Raw genomic sequence first — 18217 nt, 5'->3', positions numbered from 1 at the left:
GAAATGGTTATAGATTAAGGTCACAGTTAGATGTTGAAATAAATTGAATTAAAATGATAAAATATTATTAAAATATTATTTTTAATATTATTATTATTTTAAAATTTAAAAAAATTATAATAATAAATTAAAATGAATTAATAAATATTTAATAACTAAACGCACCCTAATAAAATGAAAATGTCAGGCTGCCTCGTGAAGGGACAGCTGAGCAACATGCCACACCATTTATGTCATTTTTTTGTGGGGTCTTCTGGAACTGGATTTTAAGAACTCTCTATTTCTCTCTAACTTGTTGAGGGAATTTGGTGGCCATTTAAAGGAGGGTCTGGCCGTTTAAAGAAGACTAGTATTTTCCTTTCTTCATACAGTGTTCTTTTTAACCCTAACACATACAGACACTGCCACGGATATAGATTCGGCGTAAAAGACAACAACAGTAGGAGCTCATCTACTACAGTTAAGTTTAATAGAATTGGTGTGGATAGCAACTATACGATCGTCAAGAGAAAACGTAAGGCCAGTGCCAACTAAAAAGTGCATTTTGAGCCTACCATAACTTGGTCCAATAATATTGCAGTACTGTTTGTCAACAAAAGTAGGAACTGTTGTTCTTTCTTTTTCTCAAATCGAGAGGAAAATATAGCTCCTCATTTAAGATCAAAGAGGAGTTTGCTGAGGCTGTGGCTTTGCACTGACTACAAGGCATTTTCTTCTAAACTTCGCCCTGTCGACGAAATTCTTTTTTGTTTTCCTGTTGGGTTGATCGCAAGGCACCAGTTTCTGGAAAAATAAAATAAAAAAACAAGAAAAGAAAAGAAAGTCTTCAGAGTTCATTACGTTGAACTGACATCAATATATGCATTAAGTCAAAAGCAAACTGAGTTTGGATACGCAGGATCGATAATGCAATGAATGGGTTGACTATTGACATTCTTCCAGTCTTATTTTAGGTGCAGTTAGTGGCTCAGACATAAGGAAGATTAAAAAGGGGGTAAACATGGAAATAAGCCATTATGAGACTTTTGAGGTAGAATGGAGAGAGGAAAAAATAAAAAATCGATGTGCGCAGAGATATGAATGCTGTCGTATCTTTAAACAGCGAAAGAGATCGTATAGAAAGAAAGAAAGAAATGAATGAAAGAAATAGGTGGGGGTAAAGGTACGGTAGGAAAACCAGTTAGCAGGATATGCAGAAGAACAACGAAACAAACAAATGCCATGTCCTTGTTTTCCCTACTTGATGCTCTTTCTCAATAGTTGCCTATGCTGCTCATACAATAGAATGGAAACCAAACCATGTTGGATTCACATGGATAAAAGTGATTCTTTTTTATTATTAGAAATATCATCTCCTCTGAATCCACCCTGCAATTGCCCATCTCCGTGCCACAGCTGGACTATTATCCATTTACTACTTAATGTACATGTGCAGAATGCAGAGGGAGTGTGCAATAATGTCTTGTACATACCCCATACTAAGTAATCCTAAGGATAAAAATCTCAGGTGCTTAAATACCACACAGTACAAGCTAGCTAGTGGTAGATACTCATTAATTATCTAACACAAACTTCTTTAATATTTATGTAATGGATCTTCAAACCTGGACGTAAAACCGGCTCTTTTTAAGATTCTTACTTCTCCTGAGGCAAACCTAGCGGCACGGCACCTTGAACTAAAGCTTGACATCATGTACGAGTAGAGTAGAGAGAATAAGTCGGTATGCAAAAACCAATTTTAAGAAGATTGTTATATTAATTACACCTTTAACTTCCATTTTGTCTCACAATTAACTCGCATCAAATGCAAGGCCCCCCAGAAAAAAAGGCAAAAAAATCATCATAATTAAACTAACAGAGAGAGAGAGAGATGGGAAGCTCCCTCTCGATGATAACACCTAAATTCTTACATTCCCAACGATCCCATTTGTCCCTTACAGAAAGCAAAACTCGGTAATAATAACGGCAACAATAAGATAAACCTAAAAAAGAACCACCAATGCAGGCAGCCCATGACCAAGACATGAGTTAAAAACTTAAAAATTATTACTAAAATTGATATCTACTTGTTTATCTGCACTGTGTTTGTAGCTCTGGTTTTGCTGCTGCTTTCTTCTAAGGCATAAAGAGCTTGTTCCTGCACTGGCATCGCCATGCTTCTGGGTAGTACTCTAGCGGAGTGCTCAGACCAGGATGAATGGGCACGTGGACGGGTTTACACGGCAAGCACATCCCACACTTGGATCTGCATGTGGGCGGCGAAGACCCCAAACCCAGAGCTCTCCGACTCCGTCCAAACCGCTCAAATACTGCCCCCGATCCTTCTTTACGTCTCTCTCCCGTTCCCTGCAGACCCGGTCCTTCACTACCTGTCAAAAAAGGGGCAGAATTAGTCACTGTGTTAAGAATGTAGATAAGGGTTTGGTGGGGTATGTGTGCTTACCGAGAAAGGAGAGAGAGATGGCTGTGGCAGAAGCAAGGAAGAGAAATGTTAAGGCTGCGAGAATTTGCAGAACACGACAGCGGTGGTGGTGGCGGTGGCGCAGTGCGCCCATAGCCGAGCTGGAGCCGGTCAAGCTAGCGACAGGTACTGATGAAGAACAATAAATATGGCTCAGGTGTGAGAGAGAGATTGCAGTTTGAAAGAGAGTGATGCTATTATTGTAGATTTTGCGTGTGAGCGTGTGACTCTGTGAGTGAGCAAGTCCAAGTCAAAGACATACCAAAAAGATGAGAGAGAGAGAGAGAGAGAGAGAGAGAGTTTTGTTTTATTGTGTGGCCAAGGGGGTCGGGGTGGGGGTGGGTGGGTTTGGGATCTGGACCTACTACTGTTCGATGTGTGATTGCGATGGCCTTGCCAATGAAAATTGAAATACAGGTCCAGCAAGGTACATACTATTATCCTCCCTGTATAGTTACGAAATTGCCATTTGGATAGCTGCTACATATTTACATTACGCAATTTGATCCGATTCAGATCGATCGAGCTAGTTGTGAGCATGCATTCTTCCAAAATGCTACTCTATATATAATTTGGCCTAATTAATAATTGAGCCATTAATGGATCAATCTGCGAATTCACAAGCGATTTGAGTGACTCAATTAACCTATATTTTGAGATATTTTTAGAGTATTTTATTATTATTTATTATTCGTAATTATTTATTATTTTATTATTATTATTTACGAAATATTTTAAAATATTTCACTATTCAAATACAATCTCAATTAACCTATAATCTGAGTGATCTATCACATACTTTTTGGTTAGGAATTCAATTCTACTTTGAAAATATAGCAAAATATATAGTATTCATTTTAAAATAGGTTTTTTTTTTTAAAAAAAAAAAGACTTTGTCTTATTAAATATGAGTAGGAGGGATAAAATGTTAATGAATATTTTCTTTTTCTTTTTATACGGACAAAAGGGTTGTATTACGTCGCGGGGTTTACGTACCCATGCAAGTAAGGTAAACGGGGAGTACTGGATCAAAGGGTTGTCTTTTCTTTTTATGCGTGTTGGGCTTCCATCATGGTGATTGACCTTATTTAATTATTTGTCGGCTTAAAATTGTCCTAAAATCTAATGACCTAATTATTAATATGAAATCGACATGACAACATAATTAGGTCAAGCCATGTTTAGGAGGTTGATTGTCTTGACATAATGAGTACGTATGCTCCTTACAAGAAGCTTAAGCTAATTAATATAAAATCTTGACACATGACATTTATCGTGAGATTCTTTTTCTCTTTTACATAATTCATACCAAGAAACATAAGAATATATTTTATGCAAAAGAAATCAATCGAGGAAAAGAGTCATGCTCAGCTACCGTCCATCAATGATCGTTAGGCATGCCGCTTAATACAAATTCATATTTTTAAATTTTTTTCATATTTTTTAACATATTTATATATTTTAAAAAAATAAAAAATACATCAATATATTAAAAGTCACTTCCTTAACTATTAACGCATGGTACTATTCTCCCTCATCACATATAATATATATATATATATATATATACACACATAAAATATGATTAGGGAATGCATGCGATTTGGGAGATGGGAAAATTTTATGGTGTATTTGAATGAAATGAGAATGAGGAGGTGCATGGATTCAAAGGGGTTTGGCGAGAAAACTATTTCACTTTGGAAAATGATAGGGGTTCCCACTTGGAGATTTTGTTCATTTATCCCGCTCAATTTTTTTTATTTTTTTGTTAATTTTTTTTTTTTAAAAAGCAGGACATCAACGGAATTCCTATCATTTTCCTTTAAAAGGGTAGTCTCAGATTTTCAAATTCTACGTACGTACCCAAGTGGGATCACTTGAATATATAGCTCGGAATTAATGAGAATGAATGAGTCAAATAATTATTAATGTTAGTCAGCTAGCTGCTTGAAACCCTAGCTAATATATTTTGTTGCTTTTATTAGCGGCGTCTTCATTCACACCCAGTCTTTCTCAGACGTGTTCATTTAAAATGCGAGAGAAACGAAGTATATGAAAGTGCAGAATGAAAATATACGGAAATTAAAGTAAGCTGGAAGCTGTAGGGGATGGGGACCAAACATTTCTACAGCTAGGTACGTAGCTAGGGGTTGCTGATGGAGATGACACTCGTGCGCATTCGTACGTACGTGTGGGCGAAATATAGGATGGTGTCATGTACGAGACGGACATCTGAGTCAAGTCTTCAAACCCAACCCGCCATTATTGGCTTTCTTTCTTCCTCCTTATAACATGTTGGATGTGTTAGATTTTAAACTAAAAATATTAAAATATTTAATGTTAAGTAAAAAATAATATAAATCAATATTATTGTTTAATATATTGATTCGGTTGTCTAGATATAAATGAATAGGTGTCATAGTGACTCTAACTAATACATGCCTCTTAGGTATAAAAGTCTTAACCGCTTGCCAAGCAAACAAAAAGTTATGTCCTTGGGTGAATTATAAAATTTTTCAACATATTCTCTAATATTTGAGAAGTTGTGACTTCTCACAAGTGTTCATTCATTTTAGTTGTGATATTTCACAAATATCATTTCTTTTATATAAGTTGTGACTTTTCACATGTGTCATTTCTTTTACTTGATTATTTTTACAGATGATATGTCCAAATTTTATTATCTTTACTTTATGAAAACAAAAGATGAATCTTTTAGTAAATTTGTCGTCTATAAAATTGAAGTTGAAAAGCAATTGAAGAGAAATATTAAAATTATCATGTCTGATAGAAGAGGTAAATACTCTTCTAATCAATTGCTTCAATACTTTGATGAGAATGGTATTATACATGATGAAACTATTCCATATTCTCCTCAATCAAATGGTGTTTTTAAAAGAAAAAATAGAACCTTAGTAGATATAGTCAAATGCATACTCTCTAGTTTTGGCCTCCTTGAGCAATGGTGGGAGAAACAATACTTGCATTTTGTTTTGTCTTGATTAGACTTCCGATCAAGGGATCTGATAAGAGATCGTATGAACTCTGAAATAGTAGAGTACACAATATTAATTTATTTGGAGTTTTGGGTTGTCTTGTAAAAAGTTTGAGAGATTTGAATGCAAACCTGTTAGTATTCATCTTGATCATTGTTTGCATTTAAGTAAAAATCTTGGAGATCATGTGTCACAATTGAGATATTTTCAGATTATTGGTACGTTACTTTATATTGTTAATTCTACTAGATCTGATATTTCATATGCTGTGAGTAGATTTTACAGATATACCATCAGACCTGATGAGTCTCATTTGAAGGCATTAGACAAAATTTTTAAATATTTGAGAGGAACCATGACAAATAGTATTCAATATTATAAGTATCACACTGTATTAGAAGCATACAGTGATGGTAGTTGGATAACTAACACAGTAGATCGTAAGAAAATGAGTGGATATATTTTCACTCTCGGTGGAGTAGTTGTGGCTTGGAGATCTTTCAAGTAAATTGTCGTTTCATGATCTACTATGGAGGTTGAATTAATAGCTTTGGATACTACCAAACATGAGATGGAGTGACTTAAGAATTTATTATCAGAAATTCAACTAGTTAAAAAAAAAATGCTAGTTATTTACTTTTTTTGTGACAATCAGGTTGTGATAAGTGTTTGTAATAATAAACACGTTGATCATAAGAGGAGACATTTAAATATCAGACATTCTACGATAACATACTTGATAAAGAATGGATACCTGATTTTGAAATATGTAAAGTCTGAAGATAACCTAGCAGATCATTTGACAAAAAGATTGTCAAAGTCGAAAGTTATACGTATATCAAGGGAGATGGGATTGAAGCCTATTAATTAGGTCATCGGTAGCAGCAACCCAACCTTACTGATTGGAGATCCAAAGAAAAAGGTTCAATAAAAAGATTAAACTACTTGAGTGACTGGATAACACTATTAAAATATTATTATAGGTTTATCCCTAGGCAATGGCAAAAGAAAAACGAAATGTTTTGAATGAGTCTAAGACTAAGACGAGGTATTGAATTGCATGTACCTTTGGAGGACTCACCTATGTGAGCGTGACTATGGGGCTGCAGTCTATGGTAATTGGGTTATTCCCTAGAGCACTCATCAATCTAAGATATGGTGCACGACCTTGAAAGGAACCTGATATATGTCGTACTATGTGTGTGGCGTAGAGAAGCTTGAATTAAAAAATTTTGGTTTGAGACTTGGTTTACCATGAATCTTTCAGATGGAAACACGTTAGTACTAGGTAGATGTTCAAACTCTCAAGCTACCTTTACTGATGCATAGTACTTAGTCCAATGAAAATCTTATTCTATTATGTATTTTAAAATATTTTAATTAGATGGGGGATTGTTGATTTTTAAACTTAAAAATGATTAAAATATTTAATGTTAAGTAAAAAATAATGTCAACCATTATCATTGTTCAATGTATCGGTTCAGTTTTCTAGATTTAAATGAATATGTGTTATGTTAACTTGAATCAATGCATGTCTCTTGTGGATAGGAGTTTTAACCGTTTGTCAAAAAAACAAAGGGTTGTGTCATTTGGTGAATTAGAAAATTTTCAATGCATTCTCTGATATTTGAGAAATTGTGACTTCTCCCAAGTGCTTATTTATTTTATTTGTGACTTTTTACAAATGTCATTTCATTTATATAAGTTTTAACTTTTCAGAAGTATAATTTCATTCATATGTTGTAACTTTTTACAAGTATCATTTTATTTATATAAGTTGTAACTTTTCACAAGTGTCATTTTATTCTACATGTCACTTTTTATAAGTGTCATTTCATTATCTATAAATAGGAAACTGCACTCACAAAATTATTTACTCAAAATTATCTACAGAATTAGAGAAACACTTCCTCCTTTTTGTCTTATTTTTTTTTAGTTTTAGCTATTTTATATCCAGTTAATAATTTCATTTTGTGTGCATGGACAATGAGATTAACGGAAATCAATGTTGTTATATCTTGTAAGTAGATTGTCAAAAAGTTTAGTACATATTTAAATTTGGAAGCGAGGAAATTTACTTTAAGAAAAATATCTATTATCACAATGTGACTTAATACGAATTTTCTCTTTTTAATTTATTTTTATTATTTTACATATTTTTTAATTTATATATAAATAATTTATTATTCAAAATATTCCCAACAGCATATGTACGATGGCCTTTTTAATTTTTGAAGGCAAGCGGATGGTGTGGTAGCTGGGCCCATGCATGCAAGGACGATGGAACCCCACTGTTTTGTTCCTTCTTCTTGTTGTTTTAGTTATTTATTCTTGTGTTTGAAGAAAAGGAGAGAAAGAATACACTGTGTTTTTTCGTGGTAAATAATTAAACCAGGAGCAAGCTAGGGTGGGTTCCATTAATGAGGCCGCATGTTCTTTCTTCTGCAATTGCGGGCCTACCCTACTATCTCGGCTATGGCTGGATTTTGGGTTCGATGGGTATCATTTATGGCAATTACATGCCACGCAAGTTGTGAGTACGTGACGGGACGACGGACGACTCATCATATAGTCTGATTGAAGATGAAAATCTTTCAAATGTTCAACAATATTTCTAAATGAACGTGAGGATTTAAATCTGGTTTGCTTGTTTGACAGAGGATTAAAATAAAATCAAAATTATCTTAACACTTAATTTCACGTTACGTGGACCAAATTGTTTCTCAATAAGTGGGCCGAATACTTAAAATATTTAATTAAATGTAATATATGTAGAGTCAAAATTTAAATTCAATATCTTTTTTTTAATACCAGATAAAATCATCACATATTTAAAAAATTTAAGTTAAATATAAGTTGAATTATTTTTATTTATCTTAAAAAGACATATAAAAACAAATGCTTACCGTCATTGAAAACTAATATTGCAATCCTTATTTTTGTCATTTCAAATGGCAACGATGTTCTGTCATTCGAATGTTTATAAAAGACTTAATTAGAACACTCTTATTAGATTATCTAAAATTAAAATATATTTTTGATGAATATAAGATAAATTTAACTTTTAACTATTTCATTCACATAAATCTTCACATTAGAATAGTTATTTTTTTATTATATGACAATAAAATAATAAAAAATGAATTTAACTTTGGTTATTCACATTAAATCTCTACATTAGATTATCTATTTATTCATGAGTAATTAATAATTTTAAAAATATTTTAATTTTTTTAATTATAAAATTATTTTATTTCATCATATTTTAGTACTATTTATAATATTATATATTAATTAGTAATCATATTCTAATTAAATTATGGGTTAAAAATAAAAAGTTGATAGAGATTCGAGAGAGAGAAATAAATGATATAAAATAGATTTGATGAATAAATAGTATCTTTCAAATTTAGAAATTATTGTAACTATATTCCAAATATTTGGAATATAACTATTCCAATATGATACATTTTATGGTTCAATAGTTAATTTTTTATTGAATTTAACATGTAACTAATCCAATAAAAATGCTCTTAGTAAGAGAGTAGTGCTCAAAGTTACTTTTTTATTTTTATCTTTTTTTTTTAATATCTTTTAAAAATAAAAATATATCAGTATATTAAAAATCACTTTTTTAATTAATAAGTAAAAAATAATTTAAAAAAATTAAACAAATAAACAATCAAAATAAAAAATAAACTCAAGCACATACTAATATTTTCCGATTAGTAATTGGCAGCGGAGAATGGGTAAATACAAGAGGAGAGTGCTCCCCGGGGGGATGGAGCTTCTGGCACGAAGCGGACCCACCCACCTCACTTTAAAAAAAAATAGCTATAGTAGGCATCTGTACTGTAAAACCATGGCAGGAAGCAACCATTACACCTGTTTCTTAGACATCGGATTTTACCAGTTTAATATTGTCGCTCCCACATAAAAATATTAGCTCAATACTTTTTTAAATAAATGCTTCGAGATTTAATAAAAAGAAATTTACAGATTTATATAATTCGATGTAATATGTCAAATTATAAATCTATTTTTATAATTATAAATTTAATTATATATATAAAATCATTTATAAATATAAGACTTTTATAATAAGAATAATAAAGACCAATTAACCACCGTTTCAAAAAAAACGTTGGGGGAAGCCAGGTAGGGCTTGAGGAGGTGTTTACTGGGCCATAAAAAGAAGTGTAATGTCAGGCCTACACATGGTCGGGCCTAGATTTACGACATTAATCTTTAGAGCCTTGACGACTTCAACTTGTCCGAAGACAACTCAGCGTACCGTAAGTAATACCCCTAGAGTCAGTCCAATACTCGTCAGTATACACAGAACCAGCAACTAAGATTAAAAAAAAAAAAAAAAATGGAAAATGCTAAATTTAGTTAATAAAAATTTATAAAATTTTTTTTTCTTCAATATCATTTATTAATATATTGAAAATCATAAAATTTAAAATTAAACAAAAAATAACAAATTTAATTTTGTAAATAAAAAATAAATAAAATTATAGCACTACTTAAAAAAATATAACCAGCTTCCAAATGGTAAGAAAAAACGAAAAATATTTTTTATTGATAGTTGTAAATAAATAATTGTCATAGAATGATATGCCATCCTAAAATAAATAATTTATAACGCACGAGTCTACATTTATTAAAAAAAAATTCTATTTGTGAAAAAATTAATTTCTTCAATTAACATAAAAATATTTTAAAACATAAAAGAGTATTTATATCTTTAATTTTGCTATAAGTGATACGAAAGGGTCAAATCAATGCTTTGAAAATGATGCCTAAATAGAATAATTTTGGTGAAAGTGTAAGTTCTATATAAATTTTTTTTTGTGGAAAAGTGAATTTTATTAATAAAAAAATTATTTTTTTAGGCAAAATCTGTTTTTTTTTTTAACAAGAATCTATATAGAACTCGTATATTTAAAATTTGTAGAAATTATTTCTAAAAGAATATAAAATAATAAATAATAAATAGCAGAGTTGGTTTAGACTATAATAATTCAGACAGTGTGGTACGTGGCATCCTAGGGTGCATCCTAACCCCTAGCAAAGAGGAGAGACGTCGCACCCTCTCTTCCTCTCCGAGTCTGGAGACTGGAATCCACATACATTCTCTCACAACTCTCTCTCTCTCCGGCTGACACGCTCGAAACACAACCAAATTTACAAAGGAATTGTGCAGATCAGTGCCACCGTCGGGCGGAATACTCGCCATGAACGCCGCAAGGACGACGTTTCGGCCCATACTCGACAAACCCCTCAACCAGCTCACCGAGGAAGACATTTCCCAGCTTACCCGCGAAGACTGCCGCAAATACCTTAAAGACAAAGGTTTTTTTTCCTCCCCTTTCCCATTTTGCCCCTTCACCTTCCTCCGTACTTCCTGCTCCCTGAATATCAAGCGCAACCAGCTCTCTACACACTCTCTCTCTCTCTCTCTCTGTATTATTGTAAACAGAACTTGTTTTTAAATAAAAAATTTTAAAAAGACAGAGAATGACACGTGTCCTTACAGGAATGCGCAGGCCTTCGTGGAACAAATCTCAAGCGATCCAGCAGGTGATTTCCCTCAAAGCTCTGCTCGAACCGACCAACCACGATTCCGGCGATGGCGCTCTCCGGAAGGTTGTTTTTTCGCAGTCGCGCGAGTTTCCCACGCACATACCCCTCCCCGTTTGGTTTTCTAGTAAATCTAGGAAACGAGGAAGGAAAAAGTCTTATATGATCTTATTATAAATTAGAACAATCCTTTGTTTTTCTAGGACAGTGCCACTAGTTTAAAAAGTTAGTGGTTGTTTGACCCAAATGTGGAAAAAAGGCTGACTTGAACTTGCTTTCTTTTTGTAATATTATCCAGCACTTTCTCAACTACCAAACAATGCCTTTTTCCCACTAAAAAGAGTTTTTTTTTTAAATTTTTTTTTATAGTTTAATTTGACAATGTAAATATCGGAGCTTGTCAAATGAATTAATTACTTATTTGTAGGTAACGTCAAATTCAGTTGATTCGGTTAAGGAACCGAGTCCTGATGTCCGGGTTTCGTTATCGGCAGAAGCAGCACGGGGAAGAAAGGATCTGCCGAAATCGGCTCCTTCCGCGGAGCGACCAACTGATGTAGATAACATTGTCATTAGTCCCAGGTCTGATTTTCTGCATAACGTATGTGGATATGGCTTATGTGCTCTGATTAGCTACTGGAATTATTTATTTGCAATTTACTAAATGGAATTCTGGCGTAGGAGAAATGAAACTATTTATTTGCAGTCGAGTGCTTAAGTACTGCGCAATCTCTTTAAAAAAAATGAGTAAATAAATAACTTTTATTAAAAAAATTAATTTTTTAATAGTAGACTCACTATTTTTTAAAAAGATTGCGCAGCATTTGCGCACGACTGTACGAAACATTACTCTTGAACGCGCCGCATACGACTATATGAAACATTACTCTTGAACGGGCGAACTTAATAGCACCAATTCAATTTCACCGGACTGGCCACTTTACTTGATCCATTCTTTCCTAGCGCCATATAAGCATTCATCCCTACTATGCAATGAAATGGAGATTGTTATGCACATCCATGTATAGATCACAATGATATGAAACTGTGTCTGTTACTGTCGAGGCTTTGTACACCGTTGAGCAAGCCATGGTATGAAGAAGAATTTACATAAAATTTAAACTTTGTGGCTTGTTTCCAGAAATTTTTTTCAGTTTTTTGGCTACAAATCCTTTTAGATTGAAAAAGCCCATTCAACTTGGTCAGGTTTACTTTTAGTGAACCATCCTGATTAGTGCGATTTGTCACCCCATTGTCAATTCCTTATCTGGAAGCCATGTTTTGGACTTGGTTAATATTTCTACTAGAAAACGGTTTCTGATCTGAATTCCTTTATTTGAAATTTTCTCTTATGGTTGGGTGGTTAGCTTTCACAGCATGATAAAGGCTTTTCCACACCAGAGCTTGTATGCCTAATAACTTCATCACACACATTTATTTTCCTTCTTTGCCTCTTTGTTCTACTCCTGTACCCTTCTGCAAATTGCAAATGTCTCTAGCACCAAATAGCTTGGTAGCAGCTGAAATTGAGGAAGAACCAATGTTCTTCTCTTTTAGTGCTGAGTTTGAGGACAAGTATAGACAATTGTTTTTTTTTCCCTTTTGTTAATACTTAAAAAAGTGCAACTTCTATGGCTACTTTCTGTTAGAGTGGCAGAACATGTCAATATTTTAGTTAACAGCCACACATTTACAAATACAATGGTGATTGAATTTAGGCCACATTTCATTCTAGTTTAGGAACCTGTTTTCTTCTGATAAGTTTTAATAAGAAGTATTTGACAATGTGGCTGCAGGAGTCCATGTGCAATAAATGGGTTAGTGGGGCAAATGACGATTTTCTACAGTGGCAAGCTGAATGTGTATGATGGAGTGCCAACTGATAAGGTAATGATGTGTGGACTCCTGGAGGTAACTCCAGACATGTTGGTCTTATAACAACAATATGTGGATTTGCAGGCACGGGCAATCATGCACTTAGCGGCAAGTCCGAGCCATTTGCTTCAAGATGATATCCTTGGTAGGGCTGCATCTCTTTGGTCCTTTCCATGCCATTTACAGACAGTGAGTGACAGAGATCGTCTTATTCCTCCTAGTACCACAACCTCACTGATTATGCAAACAGGTAAATTTTTATAAACAATTTCCTAGCTTACTCTTTGAGTGCTATTGGATGTATGCATTTTTTTTAATCTCAGATTGCTTCAGCTGTAAGTGAAACCATGTTAAAGCTACATGTACTGAATATAGAAGTAGATCCCGTTTATGTTCTTGGCATCTCACTTTGTTCTTCCCTTGACTTTTCAAATAACTGCCCAAAGTGATAAGGACTTCATTGTTTTAAGGAGGTTGTTTTCTGAGATGCAGGCTGTCTGTACTGGTCTTGTTTTGCTGGTTTTTGTACACAATGCTTTAGAGTTTTCTAGACCAAGTTCCTAAACATTCTCAAACAATAAGATGCTTCAAATTCTTTCACAATCGAGTCATCGACTATGTTAAAGTACCTATACTAAAAAGAGAACTTTTGAGAGAGGTAGGAAGGTAACTGGTGATTTTGTCTTGATTTAACAGAGAAGATGACAGAATATGCTCAACAGTTTGGGGACAACGTGAACATTAATTGTGACCCTGGTAAGAAACTTCAATCTGCAATTTATAGCATACTGCAATTTGCATTTAATTGTCATGTCTATCATTCAAGGATGATTTATTTTTTCCAAGTGTTCAGGGATAAAAAGTTATCGATGATTACAGTTCTGCAATAGTAATTTATTTGTTTATCATTCTGTCTTTTCTTTTACATAAAGAAATTACTGTGCAGAAATACCAAAGTGGCCAAGGATATATATATATATATGTTCTAAATGGTTTACTTGTATAGCTAAATCCTAAGCACTTGCATGCTGAAATGGAGTGTATCCCCAAAACAAAACTTGGGTGCTTTTGTTGAGGTGTGAAATGACATTCTTGTGAACAATATTTCCTCGACTGAGACAAATTAGTGGGTTTTCTCTAGACCTTGCCCAAAACCTAGAGGCCAAGTTACTCTTTAAGGCCTCGTTTGTTTTCAGGAAACATCTCATCTTATCTCACCTCATCATTATAACTTTCTCAAATCCTCATACAAAATAAAATAAACAATTCAACTTTTTCAAATCTCAAAACAAAAATAATATTAAAAAATATATTCTAACAATATTTTATTCAACTTTTTAACTTTAATCTTAACTCATCTCATCTCATCTCTGAAAACAAACGAGCCATAAATTGCTGCCTGACAGGGGTTTTGCCACCAAATTAAGGTGAAGAAGCATACTCTTACTGAAACTAATATCCAATCTAATGGGCTCCATGAGTGCCTCACAGGTTTGTTGGGCCACAGGGCCAAGGGTGAGACTCTTCAAACCCTTTTAGATGGGGAGGGTGGCCTTGCCTCTTGCAATAGACTGAAAAAAACATTTATGGAATGTCTCGTAGGTACATTTCACAGTTTTGAAATTAGGAAGCTAGATAAAGCAATAAATTATTTTTTTCACAACACATTTTTACAGCACATTTGTTCAAGTTTTTTTTTTTTTTTTTTTATTGGTATCAGGTGTCTAAGAACAATGTCCCGACTAATCCCGTGAGTGCACAAACCCTTGGCAAAGAGTTTCCTGCAAGTGCATCTCTAGTAATTCAAGGGAAAGGGGAATTTCCCCCACTTCGATGGCCCTTATAAATTGTTTGCACCCAAGAGGATTCGAATCTTAGACCTGCAGGGAGTATACTACCAAGACTTTTACCACTTGAGCCAACCCCTAGGGATTACAGCACATTTGTTCAAGTGACATGAGAAAAGATATACATGGACTCATATTATATACATGTACATCCTGTGTTAGTGGGTTGCACCCCTTGCGCTTGTAATAGAATTTCATTTGCATAAAAATATTTATTTACTTGGCAACCTCTCCTTTCTTCATGCTATGCCCAGCATTTGCTTCTGCTTTTCAAAGCATGCCATGCACTGCCATTTGAAACTTTATATCTCCCTCTTGTGCACTGCCATAAGAGCGAAGACCTAAAAAGACACATTTAAAGGCATGTCAAAGATTTTCACTTGATGAGGCCTCTTTGCATGTTATGGGAGACTGATGATAGAATTTTAGGGGAATTAATTAATTAAAGAAGCTCCCCTGCCAATCAAAAGTTATTTACCCCTTAAACCTTTTTGCGGTCTTTCTTAAGATGTAGAGGGTCAGGCGAACAGAAAAGTCTCACTGCAGAGATATCGCGAAAAGCGAAAAGACAGGTAGGTACCGAAGGAGAATAAACTTCATGCTGGAATTCTTTTCAAGTCTTCAAGCTCACTACTTGCTTTTTTATTTTTTTTCCTTTTTCTGCTCACATTTTTTTAAGGGGAAGATTAAAGAGTAAGAAAAGTACAGTATCGACGACTTCTAGCTTGGAGATGGCTTTAAACCATCATGTGAGGACACATGCCTCAAATGGGAAATCTGGCCAGAGTGGCACACGCTCTCCACCCCAGCATGGACCACTACAAGTGTTGGTTAGCTCTGTCAATAATCAGCTAAAGAGTGCTGGTCTAGCTGTTGATCTCAATGACAAAGGTAAGCTCAGTGGTTCTTTCTCTGCATCTTTCATGACGTGTTATATGTTTAACTTTGAAAATGAGAATAATGTCACAAAACAGATAGTCGCTGTGAGCATAGATATTATGCGGATGTCAATCCAGCAATTTGTAATACCAACCCTGTAATTTATTGGAGTTTCTCTTCTTGACCAACTATACGGCTAGTATTCATTTGGAAGTGGTTATGTAAACGCAACTGATACCTCGTGAACTGGTCATCCTTCATTCATGGATTGCACGTTGGCTGCATTGCAGATGTCCAAGAATGCTAAATTGGAACAACCGTTTGGGTCAGACGTTGTTGGAAGTTAAATAGAGAGCCCTATTTGATGATCAATGTCAAACATACAGGGCGAAGTGGGAACCGATTTGACAGCCCCCTCCAAGGCATGCCTTTTGCATGTTTGGGCTGGCTTACGGATAGTGAAGTCTTTTACTGTCGGACAATCCTCTGTTCTGAATGGTACGAGTTCACACTAACCTGAACAATTTTGTAACTTGAAGAATCATTTTGCCATCCTTAGGAGTTTATCTTTTTGGAGAGAGATTTTTGTTGAAATTAGAGCTGCAGGCAGCCAGTCTTTTAGTTGTGTAAAATGCATGCCCATCTTTTGCTACGCTCAAAGCATTATTCTACAAGTTAATGTAAATGGCATTCTAAAGAGAAGGTGATTGCCAGTGGTGGTATAAGAGTGGCAGCAGTGGCAACAGGGATGGGCTTGTTAATGGGTCCCAATAGTGGTGGTTTTGAGCAATGATTTTATTATTATTATTATTATTATTATTATTATTATTGTTATTGTTATTATTATTATATGGGTGACTGACACTTGTTCGTTGAGTGGCGTGTTCTCTGTTTCCACATCTCCTAAATTCTTGAATTTGAACTTTGAAGACCTTTGAGCAGGAGTTAAAATATATAAAATAGTTCTCACAGTATTTATTGTAAGGTTACGTTTGGATGTTGAACTGAGTTGAGTTGAGATGATAAAATATTGTTATAATATTATTTTTTAATATTATTATTATTTTAGGATTTGAAAAAGTTGAATTGTTTATTATATTTTGTGTTAAAATTTGAAAAAGTTGTAATGATGAGTTGAGGTGAGTTGAAATGAGTTTGACTTCTAAAAGAAGCCAAACTCATATTTTTAAAGTGACAGCTGGGCGTGCCTTAATTTTTTTAATCATATTTTTTTATCATTTCTAAACATTTTTAAAAAATATAAAAAAATATCAATGTACTAATAATTACTGCCTTAATTAGTAAATAAAAGAAAAAAATTTAAGAAAAAATTTAAATATAGAAATGGTTAAAACGAGGGGATAAAATGAATGGGCATGGTAGCATTATTGTTGTTAGAATGCCCAAGTAATTCATTCGAACAACTATAAAAGTTGTATAATTCATCCTGAATTAAGTCTTAAAGTCAACCAAAAGCTTCTACGTTCGGTACATTTGGATTCTCAACTTATCATTATAATTTTTTTAAATTTTAACATAAAATATAATAAATAATTTAACTTTTTTAAATCTTAAGATAATAATAATATTAAAAAATAATATTTTAATAATATTTTATCATATTAACTTAATTCAACTCAATTTAACATTTAAATACGTGTTCTCAAAGAGCATATTTTATTCTTTGAAACGCTTTAAAATCTTCCTTTCGCCGAATGAAAGTGGGCTCTATCTTGAGGAAACCACATTTTGACAGACGGTATGACTTTCGTGGTTTTCATGGATGGATTCACTTTTTTTTGTTGTCCATATTACATGACTTCAAAGTATAACAAAGATAGATATGTAAAGTAAGTCCAAATTTGATTTTTCTAATAAAACTCTCAAGTTGTATTATATGGAATTCTTTTTAAAGAGTCAGTGTAGCGACAAATTCTCTGGATAAGCTCATTTAGTTGTTCTTTTTTTTTATATCCTCAAACATTTAAAAAAAATCATAATATTATTAAAAAAATACTTTTTTATCACTAAATAAAAAATAAATTATATCAAGATCCATCTTGAGGACAATTAGCATTTTCCCTTTTTAAATCGACCGTATTGTGAGGATTATCATCATAACGATTAGGGGAAGTAAAATTCGTTTTGGATTTGATAACCATTCAACGTGACCTTTCACGCTGCAATCAACCAAATTCCACCCTTTGACCAAATGAGTCCATTCAATATTCCTTAAAACTGGCTACGTTTAGATCTTAAATTGAGTTGATAAAATATTATTTTTTAATATTATTATTTTAGAATTTAAAAAAAATTAAATTGTTTATTATATTTTGTATTGAAATTTAAAAAAATTATAATAATGAGTTAATATAAATTGAGATGAGTTTGGTAACCAAATGTACTCCTAAGTCTCTATTTTTTTCAATGGTTTTCTAAGGCATTTTTTTATTATTATTGAGTTTTAAAAAATGTGAGATAAAAAATTAAATTAAAATATTATAAAGTTAAAATATTGTTATAATATAATTTTTATTTTAAAATTAAAAAAAAAATATTTGTTGTATTTCATT

At 33.2% G+C, this 18217-nt stretch overlaps 2 protein-coding genes across 3 annotated transcripts; one reads left to right on the top strand and one right to left on the bottom strand.

Moving 5' to 3' along the window:
- Positions 1-1846: 1846 nt before the first annotated feature.
- On the bottom strand, positions 1847-2691 carry LOC121252658 (EPIDERMAL PATTERNING FACTOR-like protein 4). Its single transcript, XM_041152394.1, has 2 exons — positions 2444-2691; positions 1847-2369 (listed from the first exon to the last, which is right to left on the bottom strand). Exons 1-2 carry the CDS (start codon positions 2553-2555, stop codon positions 2116-2118), a joined length of 366 nt encoding a protein of 121 aa, XP_041008328.1. The 5' UTR covers positions 2556-2691; the 3' UTR covers positions 1847-2115.
- Positions 2692-10518: 7827 nt separating this feature from the next.
- Positions 10519-16446, top strand: LOC121252617 (protein TIFY 4B-like). Of its 2 annotated transcripts, none has more exons than XM_041152349.1 (9): positions 10519-10815; positions 11000-11109; positions 11471-11625; positions 12840-12930; positions 13003-13168; positions 13615-13674; positions 15280-15337; positions 15445-15656; positions 15935-16446. In XM_041152349.1, exons 1-9 carry the CDS (start codon positions 10698-10700, stop codon positions 15949-15951), a joined length of 987 nt encoding a protein of 328 aa, XP_041008283.1. In that variant the 5' UTR covers positions 10519-10697; the 3' UTR covers positions 15952-16446. The 2 variants fall into 2 exon arrangements, with proteins under 2 accessions (XP_041008283.1, XP_041008275.1); XM_041152341.1 differs by having other exon boundaries at positions 15274-15337.
- Positions 16447-18217: the final 1771 nt, after the last annotated feature.

This window comes from Juglans microcarpa x Juglans regia, chromosome 1D (assembly GCF_004785595.1).
Source record: "Juglans microcarpa x Juglans regia isolate MS1-56 chromosome 1D, Jm3101_v1.0, whole genome shotgun sequence".
Taxonomy (NCBI): domain Eukaryota; kingdom Viridiplantae; phylum Streptophyta; class Magnoliopsida; order Fagales; family Juglandaceae; genus Juglans; species Juglans microcarpa x Juglans regia.
The sequence above is the reverse complement of the archived record's forward strand: the minus strand, read 5'-3'. Positions and strand labels throughout refer to the sequence as shown.